Source organism: Bombus affinis, chromosome 7 (genome assembly GCF_024516045.1).
Source record: "Bombus affinis isolate iyBomAffi1 chromosome 7, iyBomAffi1.2, whole genome shotgun sequence".
Classification (NCBI taxonomy): domain Eukaryota; kingdom Metazoa; phylum Arthropoda; class Insecta; order Hymenoptera; family Apidae; genus Bombus; species Bombus affinis.
In genome coordinates this window covers 11,069,176-11,082,065 of record NC_066350.1, presented here as the reverse complement: position 1 = coordinate 11,082,065, position 12,890 = coordinate 11,069,176, and the positions used below count along the sequence as shown (strand labels likewise).

The window sequence follows — 12,890 nt, the reverse complement described above, 5'->3', positions numbered from 1 at the left end:
TTTATTCAGCAATTAATTAACGACGTAGTTTGCAATAAAGGCAAAAACCAGATAATCTGTAAATCATAATGTCTACATATAGAGATATTTATAGTATAATATACACTATAGGGTATAATATAAGTATAGTATGTATATACATGTATATATATGTGTACAACATGACGTATATTTCTGTATGTATTATCAATGAGCCGTTCAAATGATCTATCAATCGAGATAAGCAATAACAAGTACTTTTTATACGTGCGTTTGTAAAAATCACGTGCTGATTTGATCTAATCGATGAGCACGAAGGGGTATATAAATATGGGATTCGACTGAAAGTAATCATATTTTGTGAAATCGTGATATACCTTATTTTTCTTAGTTCTTCACCAAAATCATGTTGTTCAAATTGTTGAACATCTTCGTAGCACTCCTCCTGGTACAGGCTGCCTGGAGCGCTCCGTCTTACGATGAAGAAACTTCTCAAGAAGGTAACAAATAATTTTTATGAAAGTCAAAGAGTTAGAAAGAATTTAATTCAGAGTAATTTTAGTAGTAAGTAATTTAAGTAGTAATTTAAGTAGTAATTCATAGTAATTTTAAGCAGTTGGTTCGCTTCATAGGATAATTTTATATCGAATCGATTAAATTTTCGCAGTCGAGTCCAACTCGGTGTCGTACTATGATCCGTACACCGGAACTGAACTAGACGTAGACACGAGCGATTCCATTCTTGCAATGATACAACAACGTTCGCTATGTAAAAGTGAACAGAACGCTTATGCCTGTTGCGTCGGTGTTCATATCAAAAGTATGAAAGCTTCATTATGCGCAAAACTTGTCAACGGTAACGAGCCTAAGGTTGAGATAACCGCAAACGGAAAAACGATCTTCTCGCATGCCGCGAAAGGTAAGCATTTTTATTCCTGTTTCTCATTCCTCTATATTTGTATACCAAACGGTAATTTCTCATGATATATTTTACAATTATTGTAGCGAACTTGCCCGAAATGTGTGGTGACCTGTTCAAAGCAGTAAAAGTTTGCGAACAATCACAAGTGTCTGTTGATACCAATGGTTTACGGGTTTGCGCAAACATCAGACTTAAATACGCTATGCTCTTTAAGAGTCACATAAAAATCCCATGTTTCCATGTTGGAAAACATGGAATCTCCGTGGAGAGCTTCGCACTGCCAGAGAATGAGCAGGTAATGGAATCGAAAACGTACGAAGAAATAGATTTCCAGCAGTAGACTCTGAGCAATCTGGATTATAACAACTACATTCCAACGTTAACCTCCGAGCAAGAGATATAAATTGGCCAATTAAAAATATGAGTACCAGAAACGAATTAATATCGGTGTAAAATTATATTATTAAGTATAAAATTGTAACAATTTTATTCGTTGATTTAAACTTATCACTATAATAAAGTTGAATGAAATCAGCATAATCATACCTGTTATCGTTTCTTATTATTTGTACCAAGCCAGTATATCGAATCAAACTACGCGATAAATAAATGATGTCCTATAAAAACCTTGACACGAGCTATGATTTTTTTTTATAGCATGCACTCTCAATATTTCGTGTGCCGATAGCTCGTCGCTTTTTTTCCTTAATCGGATTACGACGGCGATCCAGTAGAAAATAAAATGTGTGCGACCAGTACGAAGTAAACCTAAATTTCTCCGTAAAACGAGGTCAGAATGAAATATCCGTTAACTGACCAGTCGAGTGTCGAACGTTCAACAAGGAGTACTATCCATCTCACGAAGAGATGTTCTTCCGCAGTCATTGAATCCGGCATCGTTAAGGACGCGAGATGAGGGCTGCCTGTTTGCTACTCTTCTTCGCTGTTCTTTGCATTCAAAGCTCCTTGCAACGGATTAATAAGAGAGCTTCTGATTCGGAAAGAACGTTAGAAACATCCGTAGACAATGACATATTGGATCTTGCGAAAAACGGCGATTCCAAGAAGAATGAAGAAAATTGGAATGCAAAGAAATTACAACAATTGTTAAAACAAGTGACGAATTCTACGTCGAACACCACAACTCAGGTGACCGCTACGAGACAAGGTCCTTGCCAATGCGGAGGAGGTGTCTGCGGTTGTTGCTCTAGAATTTTATTCGACACTTGGAAACAGAAAGCATGCGTGAATGTGACGTACGATCCGGATGAGTTTAGCTTTACCGCGAAGATTTCGATGAATAATAGAGTTCTGTATACAAGAACCATATCTGGTATGTTTAGTCACAACATATAGGATATTTAAATTTCTCCCTTGTTTTAAAAAGATAACTTCAATTTCACGAGCATTACAGGAAAGAATCCTCGGCCAATATGTGTGCCAGTGCCACGAATTCCAATCGTTAAGGCGTGTGTTCGATTTTATAACATTTATTTCCAGGGCAGGAATATTCATACGTGTATAAATATGGAGGGGAAGTTTCAAGATTTCACGATATTTAAGGTGAGCTTTGATTTGACGACCGGGGATAAAGGGATGTCTCTTTTTCAACGTTTCTACGAATAATGCAAATATTTCCAGGTCGGATTAGATTGCATTAGATTCGGTGTAAACGGTTTGGCTCTGGTAAAGCCAGAGGACGGAGGTGGATTAGGTCAAATAGAATTCTTGCCAGGTGATGACGATGATGAGGATGAAGACGATTATGATTACGACGACGACGACGACGATGACGACGATTTACTTGATTTCTGAGGAAACCTAAGATTCTGTTCGTGACAGTCGCGAAGGACTTAATAGTACAATTACGCATTCCTACTGCCATTGCATGGCAGCAATCATTATTTATTATATTTTCTTTTTATATTTAAGAGCGTAACGCAACGATCTATTCGTAAACTAATGGTTTGAAGATTGTCAACGAGTTCGGTCACGTTTTATAAAGTAACTACGTCGTTCGAAACATCGAATTAACTGCTGAATATCGTAATGTACATTATCAAGAGACGAATAAATAGATGTATTTGAAACCTACTTTTTTTTTATTATACCTCGGTAATTACATCCTGTGTAGCAACCACCGAGTCGAAACAATATTGTTTTGTGGAACGTCGATCGTCAATGCTGGTTAGTATAACTGTGAGAGATGTAACGTATCCATGTAACAGAGGTAAAAGAGGCAGTGCTGTAAATGTACCACAGTGAAAAAGTCCATTGAAAGGTACTAAGCATGAATTCCAAAGTATGTGGCGTCCTGATTTCATTTTGGTTACGTTTAATTTTTTATTGGACGGGTGTTGCTACGGAAGGAAGTCAGTTTTTTATTTATTCTCAGTTTCTGTTATAAAAGTTAAGTTTCACATTTTTAAATAAAATGTTTATTAGGATCTAAAGGGTTCTTGGCTTATAGAACTGTTCAGACGTTTCAGACATATTGTACCTGTAACACATCTTATTCTTGCTCCTGCTGTCAAAGTGTTTTTATTTTATACACCAAAGCTGAAAAAAAGCGTAAGTCTTTAGTATAATTAATTATTTTTTTATTGATCGTTTTCGAATCTACTTATTTCATTGACGGATTCCGATCACTTTGGAATCAGTGGCAAAACTATTTCTTCAAAATTCTCTTTATCTCGTGCAGTTTGTGTTAATCTTACTTATCAAAGAAATGGACTAAATATTGATATGGCGTTGAACTCCGATACATTAAGAAGTAGAACAATCACAAACTATAAGCCATTAAAGTTCTGCACTAATATACCAGGATGTTACTTTTCATCTGCATGTGTAAATATATTGGAACTCAATAAATTTCCCAGGTAAAACACACTTGAATGTAATACTTAAAGATGTCATATAATTCTCATTAAATTTTTTTTTTATACTTGACTCAAAGATCAATCACTGCTTGCCTTCGACTGGATATCTTCTCTAAGAAACGACTATGGCAACTAAATTACGATTGCATTAGCATATCGATGGACTTGCCTACAATACCAGGTAATGGAACGACGTCGACGACGATGAACGCAGGAATGACATCGGCAATGAGCACTCAAACGACGACGATGAGAGCGGTGGAAACTGAAGAAACTACATCAACGGATGTAGAAATAATAACAGTACCAGGAAGTAGACCAACAACAGTTGTGGATATTGATTAACTAATTATTACAAAAAATATGACAATATTCTGTAGATTACTCCAAATACTTAATTAATAACTGGCTTAGATATAAAGTTCTTGCGAAGATATGATAAATTATACTGTAGATGTAGTTAATTAAAAACTTTAAAAAATAGATTGTTTTGTTGTTTATTAAAAATGCGCCTTAAATACAGATAATAAAAGTTATCGTTTTCTTTCAAATTTCCATTTGTAAATGGGTGCGGCATCCTTTGTTTCTTTGCTTACTAGTTTTGGTTTAGTAATTTTTTTATCTTTCAGTGCTCTTTGCATTTCTAATTTTTGTTGTATAATAGTCAATTCCCTTTCTCTCTCTATCCTCTTTTGTAATTCATTGTAAGCATTGTGTTTATCACTTTCAATTTTTCTCAAGCTTGCCTCATCTATGTCTGGTAATTTCATATCTTTTAATTTACTTAATTTTGGTCTGTTTGTGCGTCTGGATATCAATGCCGGGTGTGTATCCAATTTCTTGGCAAGATCAAAGTTTTTGACTTCCTTCGAATCATCTACAAAAAAGATATGTTTATTCTTGGTTTCATTTGCAGCATCTATCATATGCAGTTGACTCTGAAGCTTGTTTATTTTCTTTGCTTCTATGTTTCTCTTGTGAGCAATGTATCTAATATCTTGTGTTTCCATTAGCTGTATTTGTTCCGGTGTATGATTTTTACATTTTTTTTTTTCTCTATGGACACCTCCTGTAATTTTGGAATTGATCATATGGAAATAAAATTCATCTGGGTTTTTGTTTAGGGCACGTCTACGCAAAAGTTTTAAAGTCTGTTGTTTTTCTTGATAATTTTTGGCTCTAGCAATATAATCTTTCTTTTTCTCCAAAAGACCCAAGTGCTTGCGAGTCTCTGGTTGATGTCTCTCGCGATGAGTCTTCTGTGTGGCTTTCGCTGCTTTCTTCCACGAAGACATTGTCAAAACTAAAAGAATTAGAAAGAATATTTTTGATAAATCAAAACAAAAAATACTTAAGCAAATCTATACGTAAGAGTTTAATGGTAATACAGTCTTAAACAAAGGTGTAACATACCCAGACACAACACACGATTAAATTAACAAGAAAATTTTTCTTTGAAAAGAAATTATGATATTATCGTACAGTGGCTGTCGTAACACTAAGAAACATAACCTCAAACATCAATCGATCGATACGATACCAGTTGTAGCAGCGCCACGAGAAGTAACGAATTCAAATCACATCAGGAGCATACTTAAATGACACCTTATTTATTAAAAAGCAGGCAAACTTTACGATATTTATGATATTTTAAACTTCAAAATAGAAAAATAATCTACGATATTAATGAAATAAATACAGTACGTATAAAATATTACAATTACTTTAATTGACATACTAATTGGATTAATTTAATAAAAGAATATACACCAATACAATAACATAAAAATATATTTCAATAAAACATTTTTCTTATAGAAAATGATATCGCTGGAATTCCAATTATTATCGACTATCACTCGGTTTGCGTAGATTGGTGGGCTCTATCGGGAAGAGGTAGAACTGTGTTTCCAACCGATAACGATCCCTGATGGAAAACCTGAGTTTCCGACGACACTCCTCTCTGGGATGTAAGTTGTCGATTGTTTCGCATTCTCGCAATCGGTTCTCGCCCTTTAATTTTATACCATCCACGGTGTCGTTTCGCAACGGGACTGCGCAAATCAGTCTGAGGGATAGTGAATTCCGTTGACGTTTGCGGCGGAGGTGCGTTTTCGATATCATCTCTTGGTCGTTTTCCTGATCTTTGTAAAAAGGAAGGTGTGAAATTTGATAAAGAACTTGAGGCCTCTGAAGTGGAGGATGTCGGTGCAACGCCTTCTTTTGAAAGAACTTGTTCTTTTTCGACATTCTTGTAGGAACCGATTGCTAAAAATTAATTCAATTTATTTTCTTTAAAAATACGACTTTTAAAAAGGAAAAGTATACAAACCCAAATTTCTCATGACATTTTTCACTGCGTTGGCGACCGCGGATAAAATTCCACCGGACTTACTGTCATCCGTATTATTACTTGAAGTACTTGAATCTCTACTACTAGGACTGCTTAATTCATTTGACGAGGAATAACAATTATGACTAGAAGCGGTATAATAACTACCAACAGAGACCACCGAGCTACTGCAACCAGGGGAACTGTTGCTTTTGGTTGAAAGATTTGTATTAGAAGCGATACGTTCCAGTTTCTTTAAACTAGACTCTATTAGATCAGATGTCGTCATCTTAGTACTGCTTTCCATGACTACCATCATCACTATCCGCGAGGAATCATCTGGCTGCTGATCGTTTTTCACATTTACTTTTTCCGGACTACGATATTCTTTTTGTATATTCTTGGCATTATCCTCGTAAATCTTGATCTGCGATTTCTCCAGAGACTCTTTCATATCGGACAACGTATTGTACGTTTCATAGTAGTCTTCGTTCTCCGTTACATTGAGAGCAACCATGGGACTAGCTTCTGATGGAATCTCATACTGGTCCGAAAATCGAACTTTCTTTAGAGAATCTGATCGTTTCTCTCCTTGATGCATTTCCAGAGCTTGAGAATCTGGTAACACTTCATCCTCAACATTCGTTAATTCCATATCTTCTATGCAATTATTGTCCGTATAACATTCACTTGGGTTACTATTATCTTTGTTCTTCATGATTCCTAGATTTTTCGATTTACCTCGGGGAAATTCTTTATTTTCCTGGTTCAGTGGCAGAGAATGGAAGAGGGTTTCCTCGTGAATAGTGGCAGACGGGCAACTCATGTAATTGCTCGAATTGTCAGATTTCAAACTGCTTTTCAACGCGGAATTAGTTTTTGGTGTTTTCAAGGAGAAATTCGGAGCACTCGGTGTTTTAAAATCTAAATTCGTCTTTTGGCCGATGACCATAGGCGTACTTGTGTTTCTATAAAGTTCAGGAGGAGAGGTCAATGAACCGAAATTGCTACTGTTTTCGCACGATGCTTTTTCTTCGGAAGCCAAAGGTGGTGTACCCAGTACGGATCTTTGTTCTTTGGACACCAATGAATACCGATGCTGTGATTTCCACCATTTGCAAGTGCCTTTATTTATAGAAAACAATATAAAAGATGAATTTTAATTATCAGCAAAATTAAGTGTGTAGTAACTATATTCGCATTTTGACTTTTCTTATGAAAAATAAGATCAAGTACAGTGATAATTACCAAATGATTCCAAATCTTTAGTCTGTTTGAAAATCTCACCACACAAATAACAATATAGAGGCAAGTGCGTGATTGCTATGTGACAGAGAAGAACTTTATCTTCGAAGGACTTGAACGAAAATTTCTCGTTCATACAGAATGGACAGTTCGGTTGCCGTTTTTTGTGTTTTTTCTCCTCATGTCGTTCCCGGCACGACGCGCAGCAGAATAATTTCTTGCACACGTAACAAGTTCGGTTTGTCTACTCAATGCAAAAATTTTTGGATAAATGGTAATTGTACACTCTAGCTCGAAAAATCTTTGAATAAATACCTCAACTGGAGCCATGGTTAGACGGGGTCAACGCAAACTGAGACGATGTAATGTTTACTATCTTATTATAGTCAACACAATACAAAGTATACATGTATAAAAACAATTCTTTCTGGCACTTGACATTTAAGCAACATAGTGAATAATTAATTGACCGGATATAGAAGAAAATTATTAAAGGGAAAGTAAAAATTTAGTAATGAATAAAATACCACCTTTAAATATTTTTTTGGGTTAAGGATATGGGATAAAAACAATTCCTACAAAATCAATGATATATTTACAGAATGTTATAACATGTTTAAAAATGTAATTTATCAGATTAAAAAATATAAAATAACACGCAAATTTTTACGTCGTATTATCTTTATTATCAGATTCATCAGATAAGTGGGCAGACATTAATTGGTCAAGACCCAATATATCTTCGTTGTTATCATCGTTTTTGTTGTCTTGCTGCTTGGTCACCTTATTGTCATTTATCTCCTTATGTTTCTGCTTCGCTTGCTTTTTAAAGTCTGCAATGGTCATGGAATTTAGATTATCTACTACTACATTAACATCGAATCTTCTAAAATCGGTATCTCTGTCCTCCAATAGAGTCAATGCTTCTTGGTATGGTGGTGCAATCGGTGTCTGTACTGGCTCATGATATGTGTATTCTTTCCCTTCAAACTGAAACAAAGGAAAATAGGTAGTACAAAATATAATTCAACGTGGACATGATAAATAAGAAAAGCTTACATCCAGTGGATAACACGTATCAGAATCGGGTTGACTAAGATCACCACAAACAACAAATGGAACAATGACTCTGTTAACTCCTGTAAGTTCATTAAAATCACACGGCTCATGCGTTAAGAGAGGATTCAGCATATGAGGTTCATAACCCTCAGGTGGTGAATAATCTTTACAGACTACAAATGCTTCAATGCTAGAATTACGAGAACTGCTAGGCTTTGTGCAATAAACATAGGGGAAAAATATCTTTAACTGAGCATATAGTAATGTCACATCCTTAGCTCTGAATATTTTTGCTACAAACGTGCCTCCTTGCCTTAGTATATGAGTAGTAATGTTTAGAGCTGCTAGTAATAATTGTGATTGAATATAAATGTCCATATCGTGTAAACCTGTAACTGTTAATAATTACTGTAAGTATTATTATAATTTATCAGTGAAAATAATACTTTAATTTAAATTTACCATCTGGTGCTCCGTCGCAAACTACCAAATCAGCCTGTTCATTGTCAAAATGAGAAATAATTTGCTTTGCAGTGTTAATGTTGGTAATGTCTCCTTGAATTTGAATCACCCCTTCCATTGGTGCCATCGCTTGTAAATCAACCGCAACTATTTTTGGAGGCATTGCATTTCCTGTTTCCAAAGCCTTTTTGTAATTCTCGCTATTCATGAAAATATATAATCAAGCTTTAGGTATCTTGTAAAAGTTGATTTCTTCTTAGAATTTTAGTAAATCGATTGCAACATACTTTAATCTTCGCGATAAAACCTGACTCCAGCTACCAGGTGCAGCACACAGATCCACAGCTTTGTTAACTCCTTTTTTTAAGTCATAAACAAAAGATTGTATTTTATTTGTGCAGTGTTGGAATCATTTATTTTTGTATACCAAACGTACCACGTACGTACCATCTAAAATATGACACTCGTTATCTATTTGAAGCAATTTGAAAGCGCTCCTTGCTCTCCATCCTTCTTCTTTCGCTCGTCGATAATAAATATCTCGTTTATCTTTCGATGTTTTTCCCATAGTTAATGTACAATACAATGTACAATACAATGTTTATTGTTCACTGTCGTTTCACGTTTTGGTTACCTTCAGACTTTAGGTTCCTCACGTTGACAAACATAAAAATTCTTACAGAAACTGTATTTCTGAGTTCTAGCATTAATCTGTTGGTAACACTAAGAAAATAACCGCCAAGTTCAATATTTGTTCAGTCAGCGTTCATTACTGTACAAATACGACTAATATTTTACAATTCTTAAATTGTAGGGGACGATGCTTACGTATCGGACTACGACCAAGAGATAAATTTTAAAATAAAAGCAACTACTTTGCATTTGTTGTTTAAACATTCTTGTTTTTATGTCATTAAATATGCCATTTAAGAAAAATATTTGCACAAATATTATCGAGGAGCTTCTATCAAGCGTAACACTGATAGATGAAGTAATTAAAACGGAACAATATATTTTCGCATCGAAGGCCAATAGATCTTTTGTAAAATATCTCTTTTATCTGCCAGTTTATCGGGACCAAATGCGGATACGCGTTTTCCAATTAAAATACAAAAAATACCCACGGTGAAGAAAATCATTGTAGTTTCCAGATGCAACGATGATGCATTGTAGAGAATATTCGAAAATTGCACGTTTGTTATGTCTTCCTGGACGTTTTATATAAACATCGTATACCTTCCCGACGATTATTTCATTAATTTTCTAGCTCAGGAATTCCCGTTTCGATAATAAAAACGATAGAAATAATCGTCTTTTATAATCGTATCTTTTATCTTTTATTTATGAGTCAATATTACCGCAAACTATTAACAGCAACACTTGGTTCATCTTTCACGAACATCAACAACGGTCTCACATTTGTCCAAAGTTTCATTTAAACAGTAACCGCAAAAAGATTCATCCCCTTTGCTCTCTACTATTGCACAATCACACATTACGATTGCATTGAAAGATTAACGACGTTTATTCTATTCTTCCGTGAAACGGACGAGAGTTTCGTGTTTGTCTGAAACACGAGTTTAAGTAAAATCGTTCTTACATAATTTCATCGTGTTTGCATGCTTCCTATGCAACGTAAACGATCTTGTTTCAATTCCTTGCGTACGCATCGAATATGTATAGACCTATGAAATTTGTTTTTGTTGATTCACGTTGCAAAGACCATTTTCCGCAGATGGCCTTTCCGAACTCTTGTCGCCGACGCAATCGCGATTACATGTTTCTATACGTCAACCACTGAACCGATTGTTTGTTTTTCGTTACTGGTATTTCTATCGCGTAAGCGAAAAATCTACTCAGTAAGTGAAAAATATATGCACATGCTGAAGAAAAACAATCGCGCAAGAGTGATCGATTCAATCGTGAATCGTTACCATGCACGATCGTCTAAATAAACGTTCTTTGGCTCGATAAAATGTCGATACGTGGTAGATAAGATTGTGACGGTAGCGTGCAGTCAGGGCTTTCTGTATAATGCACGAACATCCTTGCAATAGAGGAAACGCGGTTTCTAACCAGACTACGGTCTATGAATTTCAAACGAGGTGTGGTGTTTCTGTTTCGTTAGTTACTTCTCATATATCGTCCATCCGATGCAATCGTGACGTAACATCAATATGATGTGTATATTTAATAACAAAATATATCTAATCACGTGGATGCGTGTTTTCCAGCGAACCTCTTTATTATCGGGTTTCGAATACGTTTGGTATTTAGCGCACCCGATAACTTGACAACTACTTGGCAACAGAAATGTAAATAAATGTAATCGTACAATCGGGTTATCTTTGTCAATCTCCGTTATCACGTTCATAATCTTTGTCGTTGTTAGTGAACCAACGTCAAAGTTTTTAATTATTACGAAATAGCGGTACTTAGACAGCCACGTAGTAGGGATTATCCTAAAAACGCGTGAAATTTGTCAAAAAAAAAAAAGACATAAAACAGAACGAACAGAATAGCAAGATTTATCGATTTATTCAACAACGAACGTATCAATCGATTCTTTAAAATACACACTACGTATTACGCTCATGGATCGAACTACAGCACGTTATAGCTGGCCTGATAAAGTTCGAAGGGTTATCGAGGCGCCATGCCAAAGATAGTTGCCTCTTGGTGCGAACAATAGTCGCCACTCTCGTGAGACAGATACGTCTTACGCGTTCGTATGTCCCTCGAATCGCATCAACGAGCGTTCGTCGTACCTCGTTTAATCGGAAAGTTTGTTGTTCGCGGGCGTTGCATAACGCTTGGCGGAGGGCAAATAACATACAAGCACGTGCGTTCTGGTCGACGCGGCGTTTCGGACCCTCGAATCAAATACACTCGTTCCATTGTTACGATGGAGATTGTTTCGTCGCGAACCTTCGTTCGAACAATGTTCGTCGAATCGATTACGATCGTTTCGCGCTTGTAATTGAAATTCTAAAATGACCCAGTTGTTATTTTTGGCATGCGAGATTCTGTGGCGCGCTTGCCCTCCCATCTTCTGATAATACCCGTTCTCGTGCTGTCGTTGGTTTCTTCAAAAGATATTGGCTTAATACATTTCATCAAGCGTGACCTTAATCGAGCGGCTTTGCAACGAGCGCCTTCCCGTGTTGGGACAGTTCGCGTGGCACCGAACCAACGTTGAAAGAATTCATTCCAGCATCGCTCGCGATGCAATCTGCTTGCAGCTTCGTGCGGCCTCGTCCTACGTCTAAAGATACAATAGCGTCATAGAAAATTCATTCCGCCCGCGTTAGAGTTTATCGATCCTCGTTCTAAAGACAGGATCGTGGCTCGTGTCATTCCTTCGCAAAAAGGAACAAGAACGAGCTAATGTCTCTGTCGCGCGCACGCGTTCCGCCAACAGATGAGCGAATCGCGGTTTCTGATTCGTTTGGTAGCCAACGAAGGGAAGTACCAAAGAAGCGTGAAATGTACGAAATATTGTTATGCGCGATGCAGAGAAGGTCTTTGGACAACCCTGACACTGTTTTCTCTAGGAAGCACACCGCTCTGAATTAATATCGTTTGACATTGCTTGACCAATAAAGCCGAACTATAGGAAACGTAATTACGACGACCTTCCGAGATGACCGGGGAACCTCGATGACCGATCTTGCTACTCGCTGGTGAGTTCAACCGGTAATGAATTGCCAGTCAACAATGTCGTTTGTCAAGCTGCCACATAATCGCTCATCGCACGCGGATTACGTTGTCCGTTATCAAGTTGAACGTTAATCAATCGTTAATCAGGTTGATAAGCGTTTGCATGCGAATCGTGCGTCTGGATCAGGATAGATAATATTGTAATCGGTTCCGCTAACGGTTCACCAGCAAAGGACACGCTACGACGACAATGACGACAACGACGACGACGATGAATAGTTACGATACAATCGCACACTGTGTCCGAGACTTGACCTTCGCTTGGCGTGGAAAACCTCTACATAGGAAAATA

The 12,890-nt window shown here is 36.7% G+C and overlaps 5 protein-coding genes across 5 annotated transcripts; 2 read left to right on the top strand and 3 right to left on the bottom strand.

Annotated features, from left to right (window-relative positions):
- Positions 1-313: 313 nt before the first annotated feature.
- Positions 314-2,991, top strand: LOC126919004 (uncharacterized). The gene is made up of 5 exons (XM_050727683.1): positions 314-479; positions 647-898; positions 985-2,234; positions 2,316-2,464; positions 2,543-2,991. Exons 3-5 carry the CDS (start codon positions 1,814-1,816, stop codon positions 2,714-2,716), a joined length of 744 nt encoding a protein of 247 aa, XP_050583640.1. The 5' UTR covers positions 314-479; positions 647-898; positions 985-1,813; the 3' UTR covers positions 2,717-2,991.
- An 86-nt stretch (positions 2,992-3,077) lies between these two features.
- Positions 3,078-4,258, top strand: LOC126919009 (uncharacterized). The gene is made up of 4 exons (XM_050727689.1): positions 3,078-3,273; positions 3,347-3,472; positions 3,603-3,780; positions 3,858-4,258. The coding sequence occupies exons 1-4, from the start codon at positions 3,192-3,194 to the stop codon at positions 4,123-4,125; spliced, it is 654 nt and encodes a 217-aa protein (XP_050583646.1). The 5' UTR covers positions 3,078-3,191; the 3' UTR covers positions 4,126-4,258.
- A 3-nt stretch (positions 4,259-4,261) lies between these two features.
- LOC126919001 (probable U3 small nucleolar RNA-associated protein 11) lies at positions 4,262-5,413 on the bottom strand. Its single transcript, XM_050727676.1, has 2 exons — positions 5,194-5,413; positions 4,262-5,083 (listed from the first exon to the last, which is right to left on the bottom strand). The coding sequence occupies exon 2, from the start codon at positions 5,073-5,075 to the stop codon at positions 4,314-4,316; it is 762 nt and encodes a 253-aa protein (XP_050583633.1). The 5' UTR covers positions 5,076-5,083; positions 5,194-5,413; the 3' UTR covers positions 4,262-4,313.
- A 140-nt stretch (positions 5,414-5,553) lies between these two features.
- LOC126918967 (uncharacterized) lies at positions 5,554-7,822 on the bottom strand. The gene is made up of 4 exons (XM_050727600.1): positions 7,673-7,822; positions 7,361-7,601; positions 6,113-7,237; positions 5,554-6,048 (listed from the first exon to the last, which is right to left on the bottom strand). The coding sequence occupies exons 1-4, from the start codon at positions 7,685-7,687 to the stop codon at positions 5,636-5,638; spliced, it is 1,794 nt and encodes a 597-aa protein (XP_050583557.1). The 5' UTR covers positions 7,688-7,822; the 3' UTR covers positions 5,554-5,635.
- A 111-nt stretch (positions 7,823-7,933) lies between these two features.
- Positions 7,934-10,432, bottom strand: LOC126918992 (putative tRNA (cytidine(32)/guanosine(34)-2'-O)-methyltransferase). Its single transcript, XM_050727661.1, has 5 exons — positions 9,326-10,432; positions 9,166-9,235; positions 8,879-9,078; positions 8,417-8,811; positions 7,934-8,347 (listed from the first exon to the last, which is right to left on the bottom strand). The coding sequence occupies exons 1-5, from the start codon at positions 9,444-9,446 to the stop codon at positions 8,024-8,026; spliced, it is 1,110 nt and encodes a 369-aa protein (XP_050583618.1). The 5' UTR covers positions 9,447-10,432; the 3' UTR covers positions 7,934-8,023.
- Positions 10,433-12,890: the final 2,458 nt, after the last annotated feature.

Bases quoted from the DNA above. Each gene is read 5' to 3' on its own strand.
- LOC126919009 (XM_050727689.1), top strand. From the start codon at position 3,192: ATGAATTCCAAAGTATGTGGCGTCCTGATTTCATTTTGGTTACGTTTA. The intron at 3,473-3,602 runs GTAAGTCTTTAG...TATCTCGTGCAG, and splicing joins CACCAAAGCTGAAAAAAAGC to TTTGTGTTAATCTTACTTAT. The intron at 3,781-3,857 runs GTAAAACACACT...CTTGACTCAAAG, and splicing joins GAACTCAATAAATTTCCCAG to ATCAATCACTGCTTGCCTTC.
- LOC126919004 (XM_050727683.1), top strand. From the start codon at position 1,814: ATGAGGGCTGCCTGTTTGCTACTCTTCTTCGCTGTTCTTTGCATTCAA. The intron at 2,235-2,315 runs GTATGTTTAGTC...CGAGCATTACAG, and splicing joins GTATACAAGAACCATATCTG to GAAAGAATCCTCGGCCAATA. The intron at 2,465-2,542 runs GTGAGCTTTGAT...AAATATTTCCAG, and splicing joins AAGATTTCACGATATTTAAG to GTCGGATTAGATTGCATTAG.
- LOC126918967 (XM_050727600.1), bottom strand. The intron at 7,238-7,360 runs GTAATTATCACT...CTATAAATAAAG, and splicing joins TAAAGATTTGGAATCATTTG to GCACTTGCAAATGGTGGAAA. The intron at 6,049-6,112 runs GTTTGTATACTT...ATTAATTTTTAG, and splicing joins AAATGTCATGAGAAATTTGG to CAATCGGTTCCTACAAGAAT.
- LOC126918992 (XM_050727661.1), bottom strand. From the start codon at position 9,446: ATGGGAAAAACATCGAAAGATAAACGAGATATTTATTATCGACGAGCG. The intron at 8,812-8,878 runs GTAAATTTAAAT...AATTATTAACAG, and splicing joins TTGCGACGGAGCACCAGATG to TTACAGGTTTACACGATATG. The intron at 8,348-8,416 runs GTAAGCTTTTCT...CCTTTGTTTCAG, and splicing joins ATACGTGTTATCCACTGGAT to TTTGAAGGGAAAGAATACAC.
- LOC126919001 (XM_050727676.1), bottom strand. From the start codon at position 5,075: ATGTCTTCGTGGAAGAAAGCAGCGAAAGCCACACAGAAGACTCATCGC.